General features: G+C 35.7%; 2 protein-coding genes across 3 annotated transcripts in view; one reads left to right on the top strand and one right to left on the bottom strand.

The window, feature by feature from the left end:
• GNAT3 (G protein subunit alpha transducin 3) overlaps positions 1-18168 on the bottom strand; it is a 57312-nt gene extending 39144 nt beyond the window's left edge. The window contains exon 1 of one of the 2 annotated variants that reach the window (XM_086398558.1): positions 17908-18168. In XM_086398558.1, the coding sequence (XP_086254684.1) occupies positions 17908-18025 (118 nt within the window). In that variant the 5' untranslated portion in view covers positions 18026-18168. The remainder of the gene's footprint in view (positions 1-17907) is intronic. The other variant, XM_086398559.1, reaches the window with a different exon arrangement.
• Positions 1-18745, top strand: part of LOC147374431 (platelet glycoprotein 4) — a 381790-nt gene that overhangs the window by 172042 nt on the left and 191003 nt on the right. The gene's annotated exons all lie outside the window — the stretch shown is intronic.

Consider the following 18745-nt stretch of genomic DNA (forward strand, 5'->3'; position numbering starts at 1 on the left):
TTGTGATGGTGACTAATATCATTATCTGGGTCAAAGTGTAATGAGGGAATTTTAACAAGCTATTTATTTCTTCGAAGAAGAAAATGTTTCAAATAATTAAATATTTAAGTTTATACTTAATTCATATTTTAATGCTCATAAATTGTTTTATTCTTAATAAGTATAAATTAGAGGTTTTATTCCACATTTTTCTTTGCAAATATATTCAAAAATTTTTAAGGCTACACGATGTCTGTGAAGTCTATGAAGTGTGAAGTGAAAAGTGTTAGTGACACAGACGTGTCCTACTCTTTGAGACCCCATGAGTCACCAGGACCCCATAACTCACCAGGCTCCTGTCCATGGAATTCTCCAGGCAAGAATACTGGAGTGTGTTGCCATTCCCTTCTCCAGGGTATCTTCCACACCCAGGGATTGAACCCAGGTCTCCTGCTTTGCAGGTGAGTTCTTTACTGTCTGAGCCACCAGAGAAGCCATTATAGATCTATACCAGTAACTAAATTTCACCTAAACACTTTCAAATCCTGCTCACTCATTTCATAACTTGTTAAAATAGGCAAAATGAAAATAAACCCTGATTTATAATCCTGCAGAAGCTCTTTTGTAGGTACTCTTAAAATCACATAACTGTGCAGAACACTGAAACCTTAGAAGCCAACCAGCTGTGCATGCATCTTCTTTCTATACATGAGAATACTGAATCTAGTAGAAATTATGATACTCATCTAAAGTCCTAGACCTAACTTAAAACAATGAAATTAAGCTCCTGCTGCTACTGCTGCTGCTAAGTCTCTTCAGTCATGTCTGACTCTGTGCGACCCCATAGACAGCAGCCCTCCAGGCTCCCCCGTCCCTGGGATTCTCCAGGCAAGAACACTGGAGTGGGTTGCCATTTCACTCCCACAGTTGTGTCTAACGGTTTGTGACCCCGTGGACTGCAGCACACCAGGCCTCCCTGTCCATCAACAACTCCCAGAGCTTGCTCAAACTCATGTCCATTGAGTTGGCGATGCCATCAAACCATCTCATCTTCTGTTGCCCCCTTCTCCTCCTGCCTTCAATCTTTCTCAGCATAAGGGTCTTTTCCAATAAATCAGTTTTTTGCATCAGGTGCCCAAAGTATTGGAGTTTCAGCTTCAGCATCAGTCCTTCCAGTGAACATCCAGGGCTGATCTCCTTCAGAATGGACTGGTTGGATCTCCTTGCAGTCCAAGGGACTCTCAAGAGTCTTCTCCAACACCACAGTTCAAAAGCATCAATTCCTCAGCACTCAACCTTCTTTATAGTCCAACTCTCACATCCATACATGACTACTGGAAAAATCATAGCTTTGCCTAGATGGACGTTGCTTGGCAAAATAATGTCTCTACTTTTTAATATGTTGTCTAGGTTGATCATAGCTTTTCTTCCAAGGAGCCAGTGTCTTTTAATTTCATGGCTGCAGTCACCATCTGCAGTGATTTTGGAGCCCCAAAAAATCAACTCTGTCACTGCATTGTTTCCCCATCTATTTGCCATGAAGTGATGGGACTGGGTGCCGTGATCTTAGTTTTTTGAATCTTGAGTTTTAAGCCAGCTTTTCATTCTCCTCTTTTACTTTCATCAAGAGGCTCTTTAGTTCTTCTTCACTTTCTGCCATAAGGGTAGTGGTATTTGTATATCTGAGGTTATTGATATTTTCCCCAGCACTCTTGATTCCAGCTTATGCTTCATCCAGCCCAACATTTCACAAGATATAAGTTACATAAGCAGGGTGACAATATACAGCCTAATACTAATCTTATAATGATGCCTTATTTTAAATTATTAACTGGTAATGTCAATACCAATATGATGTCAAGACATAAATTTAAAATCACTTTTAAAAAATTAATATGGAAGATGTGAACTTTCATAGACATATGGGTATGCAGTTTATGAGTTTATGGTTGTAATCTTTTGGTAGACTATTGACATAAAAGATTTTTAGCTTTGTTTCTTGTTTAGAAGCAATTCTATTTCATTCACTATTCTTTCTCATTGAGCAACAACAAACTTCTCTGTCTCTTCCATGTTACAACCCATCATATAGCCTAGATAGTGGGTAGTGAAATGTAATAAGCAAACTCATGTTTTGGAATAAATGTAAGGTTGTACTCATTGCTGAATGTGGGTGTCTTGATGGAAGTTAATCTCTGAGAGTTTCCTCCTTTATAAAATTGACTTACTGATATCTATCTCCTAGGTTTGGGTAGATTGAAATAGTTGGTACAAAGTCTAACTTACAATGAGTTCTCAACATTCTGTATTATTTGAAACATTCTCCACCTCTTTTCCAAGAGATATTTCAATTATAATATGTTTGACTCCTTTCATCCTTTCTTCTGGAACATGATTTTTAGATTCCTTACCCTCTGAATCACACTCCATGAGACAGCCAATGTCCTTCTGAAACACTGTCTGACTTAAAATTTTGCCATAGATATAGGTGATTTTATTAAGGGTACTGATTTTCTGATTTAGTAAGATAGGGGTACAAAATAGATCTGCCTCAATCCTAGTACTTATTTCTAAATAGAACACTTTTCTTAATAGACATTATGATTAGTTTACCTCTTCTTCTATTTTTTTTTTTTTTTTGGTAGCTGTATTTTTTTAACCTATATTGAACTTTTAGCAGTTAATCTGTTTCTACTTTTTTACATCATCACTTAGCAAACTGATTTTCCTACATACTATATGGGTATACTACATGTGTATAGCTGATTTTGAACTTCAATTAAAGATATCTGCTAAATTCTGTTCATTTGGGCCAAGCATTTCTGCTAGTTCAGATCACTTGGAATACTGACTTTACCTTAAACTGTATTCTTCCAAATTCTGAATCTTACTCAAGTGGGAAATTTTGCCTTATCCACTTTCACTCAAATCCCTGATGAGAACATTGAAAAGGAGAAGGTCAAAGACAGGAAACTGTCAGTCCATTCATCATCGTAAGTCCTTGTTCACAACCTGTAGTTAATGATGCTAAATATTCCCCATTAAGTATGACCATTACTACAGGTTTTTGTACCTACTCTTTATTTCTAGTGTGATAAAAGTTTTTATCAAGAATGTGTAAAAGTTTGTTTAGTGTGTATGTGTATGTTCATGCACATGTGTGTGCATCTCCTGTCATAATCATGATGTTCTTTCTCCTCTGATAATGTGAATAATATTAATGTTCCAATAGTATTTCAACAGGTCATTCTTGAGTTCTCTCTTACCTCTGGCTTTTTTCTTTTAATATACATTTTTACGTTGTTGGAATCAGTTTGGTGATATTTTGGTTTGGTGTTTGGATCTGCATTCATGAAGGAGTTGGCCTGTTTTTGTCAAATTTTATTGTTAAGTTTATCAAATAATCTATTGAGAAGGATTTCCTTTAAAAGTTTTTATGATTTTAAAGTGATCTGCTCATGAAGTATTTCAAAGAATCCATTTGCAAAATAATATGGATGAATTTGCAGATATATTCGCCTATTTTCTTTTATCAGAAAAATAATATCCCAATTTACACTTATTTTCCTCAAACTTTTAATTTTAATAATCTCATAAACTATGGAATTTTGAGAAAATAGTACATTAGATACCTATATTTTATTCCTTCACCTTACCAATTATTAGCACTTTGTCCTTTGCATTTTTTCATATATATAAATTCATATACACACATATATATACATGTGTATACATACATATATACATGTATATCTGTCTTTATATTTATGCTTTGTTTTGCTGAACCTCTTGAAAGCAATCACACACTTCACCCGTATATAATTCAGAATGCATCTTCTAAGATGCATTCTAAGAATAGGTCATTGTTCCAGAAAATCATAACACTATTTTCATGCTTAAGAATATCTATACAAATTCAAAATGTTATATAAAATATACTCCATATTCATATTTATTTGATTGTTCCAAATTGTTTTTCAGACCTTTTCTATTTCTTGGACCCAGGATCCAATCAAGTCTTACACATTTCCTTTGTATGTTATGCTATTTAAACTCTTAATTTAGACTGTTTCCCATGTTATACTGCTGTTGTTATTATGTTTTCATAACTGGCATTTTTCCAAAGTCTAGGACAGTTTATTATACAATGTCCAATATTCTGTATTTGTGTGGTGATTAGATCCAGTGTGGTGTAAATATCTTAGCATAAATATAAGTAATTTTGTAGGGCTTTTTGTAGTGAATCACATTAGTAGTCATATGGTGTCAGATATATTTAAATTACTAGTGTAACATCAAGTACCTATTTCTATGATGTAGTAATGATGAGCATTCTGAAACTGTAAAAAGTCATCAGCCAAACAAGCGTATTTCATTTGTGAGAATATTGTGGCTATGTACTCTTTCCTTCCTAATGAAAATTTATTTAAATACTTCCAGTTTTATACTTAATTTAAAATAGTTGATAATATTTAAAACATCATATATATATATATATATATGCCTTCTAGGATTTTGAAGTATTTTAACTTCAAAATCCTTTTGGTGGCTCAGATGGTGTCCTTCTGGTGTCTCAGACAGTAAAACGTCTGCCTACAATGCGGGAAACCGGGGTTCAATCCCTAAGTAGGGAAGATCTCCTGGAGAAGGAAATGGCACCGACTCCAGTATTCTTGCCTGGAAAATCCCATGGACGGAGGAAACTGGTAGGCCACAGTCCATGGGGTCGCAAAGAGTCGGACATGACTGAGCGACTTCACTTTCTTTCTTTCTTTTCTTATCTTTTTAATGTACTTCTTAGGCTAAAAAGTGGGTAGACCAATGAAATATATAATTATGTGATATTTCCCACACAAGCTTGCTTTAGATAGAAATGTAGATGATAGAAGGATGGATTGATAGAATTTATCTAAGTGTTCCTTAGTTGGGGAACAGTTATGCATTTTGTATGAATTCTTCAAACTAAGACCTTGGTTAATTATACAATTGGCCTTTATATACTGTATATCTGGGAAAAAGAGAACAGGAATTAAATACATCAAATTAACAGCTCTCACTTGAGTTACCCCTCCTGATTTCCAGACCCATGTTTATCTGTTCAATAGATATCTCCACTTGGTTGTTCTCCAAACAACACAAATTTGAATGTCTCAAACGACTACTCTTTTTGTTTTTTCACCAACCTAAACTTTGTCCTGTATTTCACATACTGATGAATAAAATAATCACTATTCCTTATTCTGCCCTTAATCATTCCTCTGACTTAACAGCCACAGGCAGTCAAGTCACCAAGTTCTATTATTTTGTCTCATAAGATCCCTCAAATCTCACTTTCAAACTTGTAATTTCTGCCTTAATTTACAATCTCATCAAGTGTTTGCAGAGTAGTAACAATTTCCTAGTTGGCCTACCTACCTCAAGCACCTGCATAAAGTCTTTATCTTATAGCATAGCTTGGATAGTCTTAGACAAAAAAATCCAAGTATTATTCTTCTCATTTACATTTCTAAAAATCTATCAAAATCTTCATTGACTTAAAAAAATACCTTATTATATGACATACATGTTTTTTTTTTCCCCAGTTCTTTGCAAGTGCCAAATGTATATCTATGCTTTAGTCACCGTAACCAGCCTACAGAAATGTTTTATGTTCCCAGCTCCATCATTCTTCCATGCATTATGCAGGCATGCTTTTCTGTACTAGGATATCAGTGAAGACAAAAGCAGACATATCCACTGTTTTTATAGAACTTAGAATGTGGATACTAAGTTAAAAATGACACAAATAAACATTAAAGCCTTTGTTCTCCTGTAAACTAATGTGTGATCTTAAAAATTGAATTACCTCAGTAAATTCTCATTTTCTTCTCTATATAATGAAAATACTATTTCATAGCATTTCCTTGTAGATTGAAAACCATAACAGAGTAGTGGAATAAAAGAGAAACATGAGACCCGTTCTAGCAGAGATAAGGCTAGAACTAAGCTTTGTAACAAAGATCGATCTTTGGACAATGAATAGAGAATGATTACAAAGAAAGGAATTAAAGAAGATTGAAATACTAGAGTGAATATAATGGAAAAGAATATAATGAAGGGCCTCATTAAAAAGATGAAGTTTGAGGATGAATGGACAGCAAGATAAACTTGGAGGATGATTGCCAGGTGCCCCAAAGTATAATCAGATTATTGATAAATAACAATTGTTGACTTAAAAAAAAAACATACGATGAGAGTTTGAGTTAAGTTTTATTTGGGGGCAAAATGAAGACTATAACCCAGAAGATAACATTTCAAATAGCATTGAGAAACTGCTCCAAAGAGGTAGGGGGAGGATCATTATATATGTAATTTTGGAGAAGGGGGAGTACATGCAATCAAGCACACATTTTTTGTAAAAAGTTTCTTCTAGTGTCACGAAGGTTACACCTAGTCATAAGGAGTAGATGTTAGTGATTTTAGTGCTTTTCTAGATATAAGGAAATACAAGAATTGAACTTATAAAATTGGCTCCCCAAAACATCTATCTGAAGACCTGTTCTGTCAGTTTTTCCTAAAGGACAGAGTGCCTCATTTCTGTTTTCTACCCTGAACTTCTTTAAGGGGATGTTGAAGATCAGCAGCTATAGCAGCACATGATTTAATCCTTGCAGTGATAGATGGCAAGTAACCACGGCAACTGCTAATTTGTAGTTGACACAAATATGGATCCAGAAATCGGGCAAAAGAAAGGATGTTAGAGTCATTCTTCTACAAGTGATAGCTACGTCCTGATATGAGGTCCCTGATACAGTACAGACTGAAAAACACAAAGGCTCAAGGACAAATTTTGGTGAATGAAACTACTTATAAATGGAGAAAAAAGAAGCAAGCTTGAATGAAGTGAGGAGTAGAGGGATATAAAAAATTAGAAAGTATTGCAGTGTAACAGGAGTTAAGAAAAATTCAGTTATTGAGGTCTCAGCTTTGTGAATTGCAGATTTTCAGGGATCTGTGAGAGATCATTTTTGGTAAAGAGAATGAATATACAAATGAGATCTCAATTAACTGAAGAGAATGGAAACAGTATAGCAATAGAAGAAGTGACCATAGACTAGTTGGAGAAGTATTTTAGTATAAACACATTTTAAAAGATAACTATATACGGTGAATCAAATGAGCTTTATGGAATCAAAGAAAAATCTCTAGGTGACTGGGAAGAAATATCATTATCTGCCAAGAGGAAGGAGCTAGCAGAGAAGAAGTTTGAAAGTGACAAATGGGATAATTCATAAAGCAAAATTCTTAAAATATAGAAGGGGATACAATTTATAGCACAAAGGCTGAAGTTACCCTTAAATGAGAATGGAATACCACAAACTCCTTAAAACTAGTTAAAGTGGAAGAGAATGAAGGAAAGCTTAGTGAAGAGATGCTTTGGAGAAAGCTTTGGAGATGATGTTTGATGACGGTCTTATGAGCAGTGGTCATCTAGGGTGAGGTGGAAGGAGAGGAGACTGTAGTTGAAAGTGATGTTGGAAATGTAGAAATAGCTGCCTTTTGGAATATTTTAGTAATAAACTACAAATAAGTAAAATAATTATTAGCCTGGATAAGGTTAAAAACTCCCATTTGAATGCAGAGTTCAAAGAATTGCAAGGAGAGATAAGACAGCCTTCCTCAGTGATCCGTGCAAAGAAATACAAGAAAACAATAGAATGAGAAACGCTAGAGATTTCTTCAAGAAAATTAGAGACACCAAGGGAACATTTCATGCGAATATGGGCACAATAAAGGACAGAAATGATATGGACCAAACAGAAGCAGAAGATACTAAGAAGAGGTGACAAGAACACAGTGTGGTGTGATCTCTCACCTAGAGCCAGACATCCGAGGTCAAGTGGGCCTTAGGAAGCAACACTATGAACGAAGCTAGTGGAGGTGATGGAATTCCAGTTGAGCTCTTTCAAGTCGTAAAAGATGATGCTGTGAGAATGCTCCAGTCAATATGCCAGCTAATTTGGAAAATTCAGCAGTGCCCACAGGACTGGAAGAGGTCAGTTTTCATTCCAATCCCAAAGAAAGGTAATGCCAAAGAATGCTTAAGCTACCAAACAATTGCACTCATCTCACAGGCTAGCAAAGAAGGCTCAAACTCCTCTAAGCCAGGCTTCTACAGTCTGTGAACTGTGAAATTCCAGATGTTTAAACTGGATTTAGAAAAGGCAGAAGAACCAGAGATCAAATTGCCAACATCCGTTGGATCATCGAAAAAGCAAATGAGTTCTAGAAAATCATCTACTTCTGCTCTATTGACTATGCCAAAGCCTTTGACTGCGTCTATCACAAATGTGGAAAATACTTCAACAGATGGAAATACCAGAGTACCTGACCTGCCTCCTGAGACTCTGTAGGCAGGTCAAGAAGCAACAGTCAGAACTGGACCTGGAACAACAGACTGGTTCCAAATCAGGAAAGGAGTACATCAAGGCTGTATATTGTCACCCTGCTTATTTAACTTATATGCAGAGTACATCCGGAGAAGGCAATGGCACCCCACTCCAGTACTCTTGCCTGGAAAATTCCATGGATGGAGGAGCCTGGTAGGCTGCAGTCCATGGGGTCGCTAGGAGTCGGGTACGACTGAGCAACTTCACTTTATTTTTTCACTTTCATGCATTGGAGAAAGAAATGGCAACCCACTCCAGTGTTCTTGCTTAGAGAATCCCAGGGACAGGGGAGCCTGGTGGGCTGCCTTCTATGGGGTCGCACAGAGTTGGACACGACTGAAGCGACTTAGCAGCAGCAGCAGAGTACATCATGCAAACTGCCAGGCAGGATGAAGCACAAGCTGGAATCAAGATTGCTGGAAGAAATATCAATAACATCAGATATGCAGATGACAATACCCTTATGGCAGAAAGTGAAGAACTAAAGAGCCTCTTGATAAAAGTGAAAGAGGAGAGTGAAAATGTTGGCTTAAAGTTCAACATGCAAAAAAATAAGATCATGGTGTCTGGTCCCATCACTTCATGGCAAATAGATGGGGAAACAGTGGAAACAGTGACAGACTTTATTTTGGGGGGTTCCAAAATCACTGAAGATGGTGAGTGCAGCCATGAAATTAAAAGACACTTGCTCCTTGGAAGAAAAATTATGACCAACCTAGACAGCATATTAAAAAGCAGAGACATTACTTTGCCAACAATGGTCCATCTAGTCAAAGCTATGGTTTTTCCAGTAATCATGTATGGATGTAAAATTTGGACTATAAAGAAAACTTAGCACTGAAGAATTTATGCTTTTGAACTGTGGTTTTGGAGAAGACTCTTGAGAGTCCCTTGGACTGCAAGGAGATCCAACCAGTCCATCCTAAAGGAAATCAGTCCTGAATATTCATTGGAAGGACTGATGCTGAAGCTGAAACTCCAATACTTTGGCCACCTGATGAGAAAACTGACTCATTTGAAAGACCCTGATGCTGGCAAAGATTGAAGGCAGGAGAAGGGGACGACAGAGGATGAGGTGGTTGGATGGCATCACCGACTCAATAGACATGAGTTTGAGTAAACTCCAAGAGTTGTTGATGGACAGGGAGGCCTGGCGTGCTGCAGTCCATGGGGTCACAAAGAGTCAGACACGACTGACTGAAAGTTAAAAACAGGAAATTGTCAACCGGGAAACAGAATGATACATCATTTCATTCTACAGCACCTGGGAACGAAGGAAATTAGGTATTTACATGGGACCAGGATCAGCACTAAAGGTTGAAAAGATGTTAAATAATGTTACTTTGGAATAAATCAGTTGGGAGTAGTGTTATTAGAACAATAATAAGTGGAAACTTTGAGGAGTTTTCCAGGTTTGAAGTTGTGAATGTCAACTAAGATAGAGGATTAGGGTAAAGAATATTTTAGACTTTAAGAGGGACACAGGTAAAATGGTCAACGTTGAAAGGAAGCAATATGAAATCAAAGATAGAATTCAGTAAGTATGAACAAGTATGAGATGGTAAAGAATCATACGCTGGTCAGGGAGTGACATTTCTAGATATCTTAAAAGAAAACAATTTTAAGTAGCAAATTATATTTGAATATAAAATATTGAGGCAGGAATTAAACCTTTGAGTTCTAGTTTATTGACCATCTGGTGATGTCCACGTGTAGATTCTTCTCTTTGGTTGTTGGAAGAGTGTGTTTGCTATGACCAGTGTGTTCTTTTGGCAAAACTGTTAGCCTTTGCCTGCTTCATTTTGGCCTTCATTTCCAAGGCCAAATTAGCCTGTTACTCCAGGTATCTCTTGACTTCCTACTTTTGCATTCCAGTCCTCTAAAATGATAAGGACATCTCTTTGGAGTGTTAGTTCTAGAAAGTCTTGTGGGGCTTCATAAAACCATTCAACCAGCTTCTTCAGCATTACTGGTTGGGGCAAAGACTTGGATTACTGTGATATTGAATGGTTTGCCTTGGAAACGAACAGAGATCATTCTGTTGTTTTTGAGATTGCATCCAAGTACTGAACTTTGGACTTTGTGTTGACTGTGAGGGCTACTCCATTTCTTCTAAGGGATTCTTGCCCACAGTAGTAGATATAATGGTCATCTGTGTTAAATTCACCCATTCCAGTCCATTTTAGTTTGCTGATTCCTAAAATGTCGATGTTCACTCTTGCCATCTCCTGTTTGACCACTTCCAATTTGCCTTGATTCATGGACCTAACATTCCAGGTTCCTATGCAACATAACTCTTTACATCATCAGACTTTACTTCCATCAACAGTCACATCCACAACTGGGTGTTGTTTTTGCTTTGGCTCCATCTCTTCATTCTTTCTGGAATTATTTCTCCACTGTTCTCTAGTAGCATACTGGGCACCTACTAACCTGGGGAGTTCATCTTTCAGTGTTGTATAATTTTGCCTTTTTATACTGTTCATGGGGTTTTTAAGGCAAGCATCCTGAAGTGGTTTGCCATTTCCTTCTTCAGTGGAATACATTTTGTCAGAACTCTCCACCATGACCCATCCGTCTTGGGTGGTACTACACGGAATGGCTCATAGATTATATTCTTTGCAGCCAAAGATGGAGAAACTCTATACAGTCAGCAAACACAAGACCAGGAGCTGACTGTGGCTCAGATCATGAACTCCTTATTGCCAAATTCAGGCTTAACTTGAAGAAATTAGGGAAAACCACTAGATCATTCAGGTTTGACCTAAATCAAACCCCTATGATTATACTGAGGAAATGACAAATATATTTAAGAGATTAGATCTGATAGGCACAAAGATCTACTGACATAAAGAACAGTGCATAAAGAACTACTGACAAAGGCTTGTGACATTGTACAGGAGGCAGTGATCAGGACCATTCCCAAGAAAAAGAAATGCAAAAAAGGCAAAATAGTTGTCTGAGGAGCCCTTTCAAATAGCTGTGAAAAGAAGAGAAGCTAAAGACAAAGGAGAAAAGGAAAGATACACCCATTTGAATGGAGAGTTCCAAAGAATAGCAAGGAGAGATAAGAAAGCCTTCTTCAGTGATTGGTGCAAAGAAATAGAGGAAAACAATAGAATAGGAAAGACTAGAGATCTCCTCAAGAAAATCTCTATACCAAGGGAACATTTTATGCAAAGATGGGCACAATAAAGGACAGAAATGGTAGGGACCTAACAGAAGCAGAAGATATTAAGAAGTGGTGGCAAGAACACACAGAAGAACTATACAAAAAAGATCTTCATGACCCAGATAACCATGATGGTGTGATCAGTCACCTAGAGCCTGACATTCCAGAATGCGAAATCAAGTGAGCCTTAAGAAGCATCACTACGAGCAAAGCTAGTGGAGGTGATGGAATTCCAGTTGAGATATTTCAGATCCTAAAAGATGATGCTGTGAAAGTGCTGCACTCAATATGCCTGCAAATTTGGGAAACTCAGCAGTGGCCACAGGACTGCAAAAGGTCAGTTTTCATTCCAATCCCAAAGAAAGGCAGTGTCAAAGAATGTTCAAACTACTGAACAATTGCACTCATCTCACACACTTAGCAAAGCAAGGCTCAAAATTCCCCATGCCAGGCTTCTACAGTATGTGAACTGTGAAATATTCCAGATGTTTAAGCTGGATTTAGAAAAGGTAGAGGAACCAGAGATCAAATTGCCAAGATCATTGAGAAAGCAAGAGAGTTCCAGAAAAACATCTACTTTTGCTCTATTGTCTATGCCAAAGACTTTGACTGAGTGGGTCACATCAAACGGTGGACAAGTCTTAAAGAGATGGGAATAACAGAGCACCTGACCTGCCTCCTGAGAAATCTGTATGCAAGTCAAGAAGCAACAATTAGAATTGGACATGGAACAACAGACTGGTTCCAAGTTGGGAAAAGAGTAGGTCAAGACTGTATATTGTCATCCTGTTTAATTAGCTTATGTGCAGAGTATGTCATGCGAAATGCCAGGCTGGATGAAGCACAAGCTGGAATCAAGATTTCTGGGAAAAATATCAATAACATCAGATATGCAAGATGACACCACTCTTATGGCAGAAAGCAAAGAAGAACTAAAGAGCCTCTTAATGAAAGTGAAAGAAGAGAGTGAAAACTCTGGCTTAGAACTCAACATTCAAAAAAATAAGATCATGGCATCTGGTCCCATCACTTCATGGCACACAGAGGGGGCAATAATGGACACAGTGATAGACTTTCTTTTCTAGAGCTCCAAAATCACTGCAGATGGTGACTGCAGCCATGAAATTAAAAGATGCTTGCTCCTTGGAAGAAAAGCTATGACCAACCTAGATAGTATACTAAAAAGTAGAGACGTTACTTTGCAAACAAAGGTCTGTCTAGTCAGGCTGTGGTTTTTCCAGTAGTCATGTATGGATGTGAGAGTTGGACTACAAAAAAATCTGAGTGCCAAAGAATTGGGTTTTTTTGAACTGTGGTGTTGGAGAAGACTCTTGAGAGTCCCTTGGATTGCCAGGAGATCTAACCAGTCCATCCTAAAGGAAATCAGTCCTAAATATTCACTGGAAGGACTGATGCTGAAGCTGAAACTCCAATACTTTGGCCACCTGATGTGAAAAATGACTTATTGGAAAAGACCCTGATGCTGGGAAAGATTGAAGTCAGGAGGAGAACAGGACAACAGAGGATGAGATGGTTGGATGGCATCTCTGACTCGATAGACATGAGTTTGAGTGAGCTCCACAAGTCAGTAATGCACGGGGAAGCCTGGTGTGCTGTAGTCCATGGGGTCTCAAACAGTCAGACATGACTAAGCCACTGAACTGACTCTAGTTTATTAGGATCGGAGTCTAATACACAAAATCAATATTTTTATATCTTGATGAGTATTACCTTCAATTTCAGCTTGAATCCCACTTCATTAGAGGCAAATTCTACATTGATATATTTGTAGGAAAGTTAAATAAGGAGATGGATTCTGAATTTGAGTGTAAATCTTAACTGGAAGTATATTTTATGTAAAATTTGTCACAGAGACTTTATACCATCATATGTTTCACTACCCTCTTTCCTTTTTAATTAATGGAGGGGTAAATAAATTGTGTTTATGTAAAATTTATGTAAAATTTATCACAGAGACTTTACACCATCAAATGTTTCACTACCCTTTTTCCTTTTTAATTAATGGAGGGGTAAATAAATTGTGTTAACTCATGTTGCTTATCTGAATATTTTTAAAAGTACAGCATTGCTCTTAAATCAATAATTAAGGTTTGAATATAGAAAATGAATATAAAAATGCTCTGTGATATAACATGAGATGTTCTGTTATATTACAGTTAATGAGAGTTATTTTCAGCAAGACAGGATATTTAATCTCATTAACAAATACCATAAGTTGGCTAAATATGGAATGCCTTAATGAATGGTTTATATATTTCATGTGAGGGACTTATGAGTCTGTTAATGTGTCCTGATTATTAGATATATATTAATCTAAAACAAACAAATCAGTGCAAAATGTTTGTCTAAGTGCTTTTTGCCGGTTAGAGAAAAGGGACACTGTAGAGAGCTATTTGATGCTGCCAAATGCCATTAGTTATAAAAAATATAACTGTAAATATTTGACTTTTCCTCTGAAGGCTTCAGATTGCTATGGTGCAAATAGTTGCTTTGGAGACAATTTGAAACTCTCCAAGTAGACTGTTTCTTTCCACTTTACTGAAAAACAATTTTAAATATTTGTACAATATTTGTACAAATAGTAAAAATATTGTACACCCAAAAGATTGATATCTTTATAAAAATAAAATATTGTAAAATATTTTAAACAAAATATATTAATATAACAAAGAATGATTTTAATTTAAAAAAATTGGAAACATTACTCAGGAATTGCTTCTACATGTTGTTCACAAGATTCATATCACTGGTTATCCGAAAGAAGTTTTTTTTTTTCTAATTATGCTTTGCAAGTTTTAATTGTAACATAATTATTCCAGGGGACCTGTGTAAGTGATCACATCCACAGACAAGCATTGACTATACTGGTGTATTAGAAACATAAAATAGAGCTTCTACACTTGATGAATTTATACTCTAGCCAGTGACTGAGGAACACCTCCAGTTTTCTGCATCCTTTCCCACTCATATATAGAAATGCTTTTAAAAATAAAAAGACCTATTTAAACAGAATACAAGTAAGAACTTTGACATAGCATGAGTCTTATGTCCTCTTTCCTCTTGATATACATAAAAGGATATACATATGTGTATGTACATTGCATTACTCGATAATTACATAAAATTAATGTATATACACATATACATTAAAAATGATACTGTGATGTTTACAAGATAGCACATAGAAAAATAAAGAATAAATGGTTTAGAATTAAAAGAGTAGAGCGCCAGTATTGAGTAGTCCATGACAGTGCTGGAAATCACTGGCTAAAAGCTCATTACAATATCATAACTGAACATTATAGAATGAATGAGGCAAGGTTTCAGATATGATGAAAAAATAAAGCTATTTTTTCCCCTATACTTTAGAGCTCTGAATCTATCCAGCTCATGTGATGAAAATTTGTACAAGTAAAAAAAAGAAGTAATGTGTTAAATAAGTAAATTTGAACTAAAATTTGAAATAATAAATATAAAGAAAGGAGATATAGGAAAAACAGAAACATCAACCACAATGATCTCACAATGAAAAGACAGGTATTTCTTTTGAATGGAATTGAAGTGTAATCAAACATCTATAAATTAAGATTCTTTTTTTCTAATTTAAATAAAATTAAAAAATAAAGTAACATAGGAAATCTACAAAAAAGAACAGCTTATACATTAGCATTTGTTTTTTCTTACTAAAATGCACTCTTTCTGGGGCACCTTTACAGGCTAATTAAAAAAACAATACATTCCATGGCATTATTGTCTTGATAGCAGTTTTATCAAATAAGCCAGAAATGTATGTCATCTCCAGTGTTTATAGAAGGCTGCTTTTTGTTATAGAAGCAGATTTGGCATCTCTTGTATAATTTTACTGAATGTCTGAAAGGTAGAATAAAAGGGAGTCTGTCTTCAAGGTGATCCTTTAGTTGTAAAGTGCACTGTGATATAGATAGCTCTTCAAATTCAGTGAAATCTTATGTCCAGTGATACCGAATAGTACATCTACTCCACAGCACATGTTAACTTGGAAAGTTGTGCTGTGTTTAAAAAATTCACTGAATAACAAGAGGATCAACATAAATAATGAATTCTGTTGAAAAAAATTTTTTTTCAGATTTCTATAAATTTAAGATTTCTGTTTTTATAAAAGTAGAGCCAGACTCAAGTTCTGATTTCTACCAAGGCTCTCCTGGTTGGTCCCACAGGACATACACTCATTGCTTAAAAACAGTTGTTCAGACAAGACTGATGAATGAGAATCATTGTTTCAATGATGGGAGAAATTAGATCTCATTAGTGAGGAGATTTGAGGGTGGGAAGGTTTACTTTGGTTCTACTGAATGCTTTTATATATTAATGAGGCCAAATTGAATATAAAGATAATAGGTTAGATAATTTCAGTTCAAAACATGAGAATTGAAGCAGAGTTATTATAAGATTTTATTGTTTTGAACTTTGACAACTTCATCATTAGATATAAAACTCATATGACTTTCTTGTTAGCTCAGTGAGTAAAGAATCTGCCTGCAGTGCAGGAGACCCAGGTTCAATCCCTGTTTCCGCAAGATTCCACTCCAGTATTATTGCCTGGAAAATCCGATGGACAGAGGAACTTGGTGGGCTATAGTCCATGGGGTCACAAGAGTCGGACACAGCTTAGTGACTAAACTACCAAATAGAACTTATATAGAGTCCAGAGGGGGAAACTGAGTCAAGGGTTTGAAATATCACTGAACAGGGAAAGCTACAGAGAATTTTATTCATCTGTGTAAATAAGATGTGATAGAGAAGTTCAGTGACATATTGTTGGAACCAAATGAATCCAAATGTATGATAACACTGGAGATGAGTTTATGCAATTGTGATTGTCTTAGGATATTAAAAGCTGTAGTAGTACCACTAAAGTTCTTTGTATATCTTTTATGACGTTACCCTTTCCTCTTTATGTAGCCAGTCACTTTAATCTAAAAATAATTTGTATATTGAAAATATCTATTCTTTTGAAATTTTATTCAAACACAGGGATTCTCTGTGTATTGTGTTACTAGTCCTGTGCCATGGTTCTTAGTACAACAGGGACACAGAACGTACTTGCTGGAATGTTTGGTGTTCCCTCTCATCTTTTATTTGTTTTCTCTGTGTCCACTTATTACTTTCCCTCTTGATCAAAGTCTCAGAAAACTCTGGAGCATTAGGGAAGTTGCATTTGGTGGTTTCATAAGAGCTGACCCCTACATCTTTCTAACTTACCAACCTCTCTTGGTAGTTACTTGTAAGTGCTGTGGGTGTGAGACCTCAGGAATTGGGCATAAAGAGAGAAAACATTTCCTTCCTTGGAAGAGCAAGTGGTGGGAATCTTCTAGCTGGCTTCTGAGATACTCCTGCCACTGGGAGCAAATCAGACATGGTAAAAGCACACATAGACACGAATGAGAATATTTTGTTGTGTGAAAGAGTCACAATTCTGAAATAAAATGGACTGCTTTTGTGTATAATGAAGAGCAGGAGGAACATATAACTACGATTAAATTGAAGTTCTTGTTTTATATTCTTTTCATAGGTCTTTATTTTGTTTCAAAATCATATTTATCTTCTAGGCACTGTGACATGTTTAGAAAAATGCATGATGTATGAATTATATTCATTCTTTCAGTTCATTGAACATTTATTAAATTCATAGCTGTGGTTAAATAGTGTGCTGAATTTTGAGGGAATAAAAAATAGAAGAGATGTAATTCCTGACCTCAATGAATATTTAAATATCCTAAAAGGATTTAAATGGAGTATTTTTCAATTATATAGACAGTATTCAGAAGCCTGAATAATATTAGTATCTTTTAAAGTACTTTATCATTACTCTCTAAATAACTTGACTAATTGGTTTTAACAGTATAAGTAATTAAATAACATATTAGTGTTGATACCAAACAAAATATTTCCAAACAAAATGACATAAATCTTTGTAACATGTAATTAAAGGATTTCTTCCATATTAAAAAGTTGATATGCAGAAAATGACGATTACAATAAAATAATAAATGTCCATGAGTTTTTTTAATAATAAAAGATTACTGACATAGAGAAATTGAGTCATCTAGTAAATATTTGTCTCTCTGGTTAATAAAAGACATGCAATAAAATCCTAAGCAAAAAAGTAAATATTTACAGAGTACACATACAATCAATTTTGAAACACATTTTCGTAATAAATCTCCCATATGGTAATACCCTTGAAATTAAAGTTTGAGAAAAGTAAATACATCACAGTTGAAAAAATAGCAGGGTTTTAAAGGCAAAAGGAAAAAAGGATATTACCTAACAACAGCAACTTTACAGTTCTTGCATCTCGCTCAGCATCTTCCTGAAGCTTTTTCTCCAATTCTTTTGATCTTTTGGCTGACTCCTTGCTCTCTGAACTAATTCCAATTCCCATCTTGTAGTGTTAGATGCTTGTCAGTTTATTTGCTCAAACTTTTTGGAATGTAGAGTGCAGCTGGTGCTCTGGTTTGGACATAGGATGTAAGAGCAATGCTCTGCTGAAGTACCCAACAGCCCATTCCCTCATTTTTGAAGACTCTGCTTTGACTAAAGAGATGCTGTCACCTGACAAAGGGTAAAACCACACAGTTCTATGGCAGCTAAAGAGAAAATTCATTATACTTTCAAATTAAGTGGTTACTTCTGGCACTCCTTCAAACCTGTTCATCTTCCTTAAAGAATAGCATACAATAATGTAGAAAGTTATGAAAATCTGTACACTAAAGATCTGAAATGGGCAATTCAAATAGTGTTTATCACTAATAGGCAATCTTTATTGCAAGATTTAAAGTTATAATTATTAACGAACAAACGTGTGTCTTATCTTTAGGTACGTGAGTCTTCAGATTCTTCATAATCACTGTGATATCACTATCAGAATATTTATATTGAATCACCCAGATTTATAGTTCTGCTATGATTAGATTATGACTCAAAATGATTGAGACACTCTTAGTATCTGTCATCTAACTAGAAAACCTTTTCATTAAAAAAAATATATACATAGTTCTTAAATCTATACACATTGCTATGCTGCCAAACATAGAATTCAACACAGAGTGCTCTTAAATTATTTATTTTTGTCTCATAGGATCAATTTCTATAAATTGAGCTT

The sequence above is a fragment of the Bos grunniens genome, chromosome 4 (genome assembly GCF_055505025.1).
Source record: "Bos grunniens cultivar Pamir isolate PY7600 chromosome 4, Bosgru_T2T1.0, whole genome shotgun sequence".
NCBI lineage: Eukaryota > Metazoa > Chordata > Mammalia > Artiodactyla > Bovidae > Bos > Bos grunniens.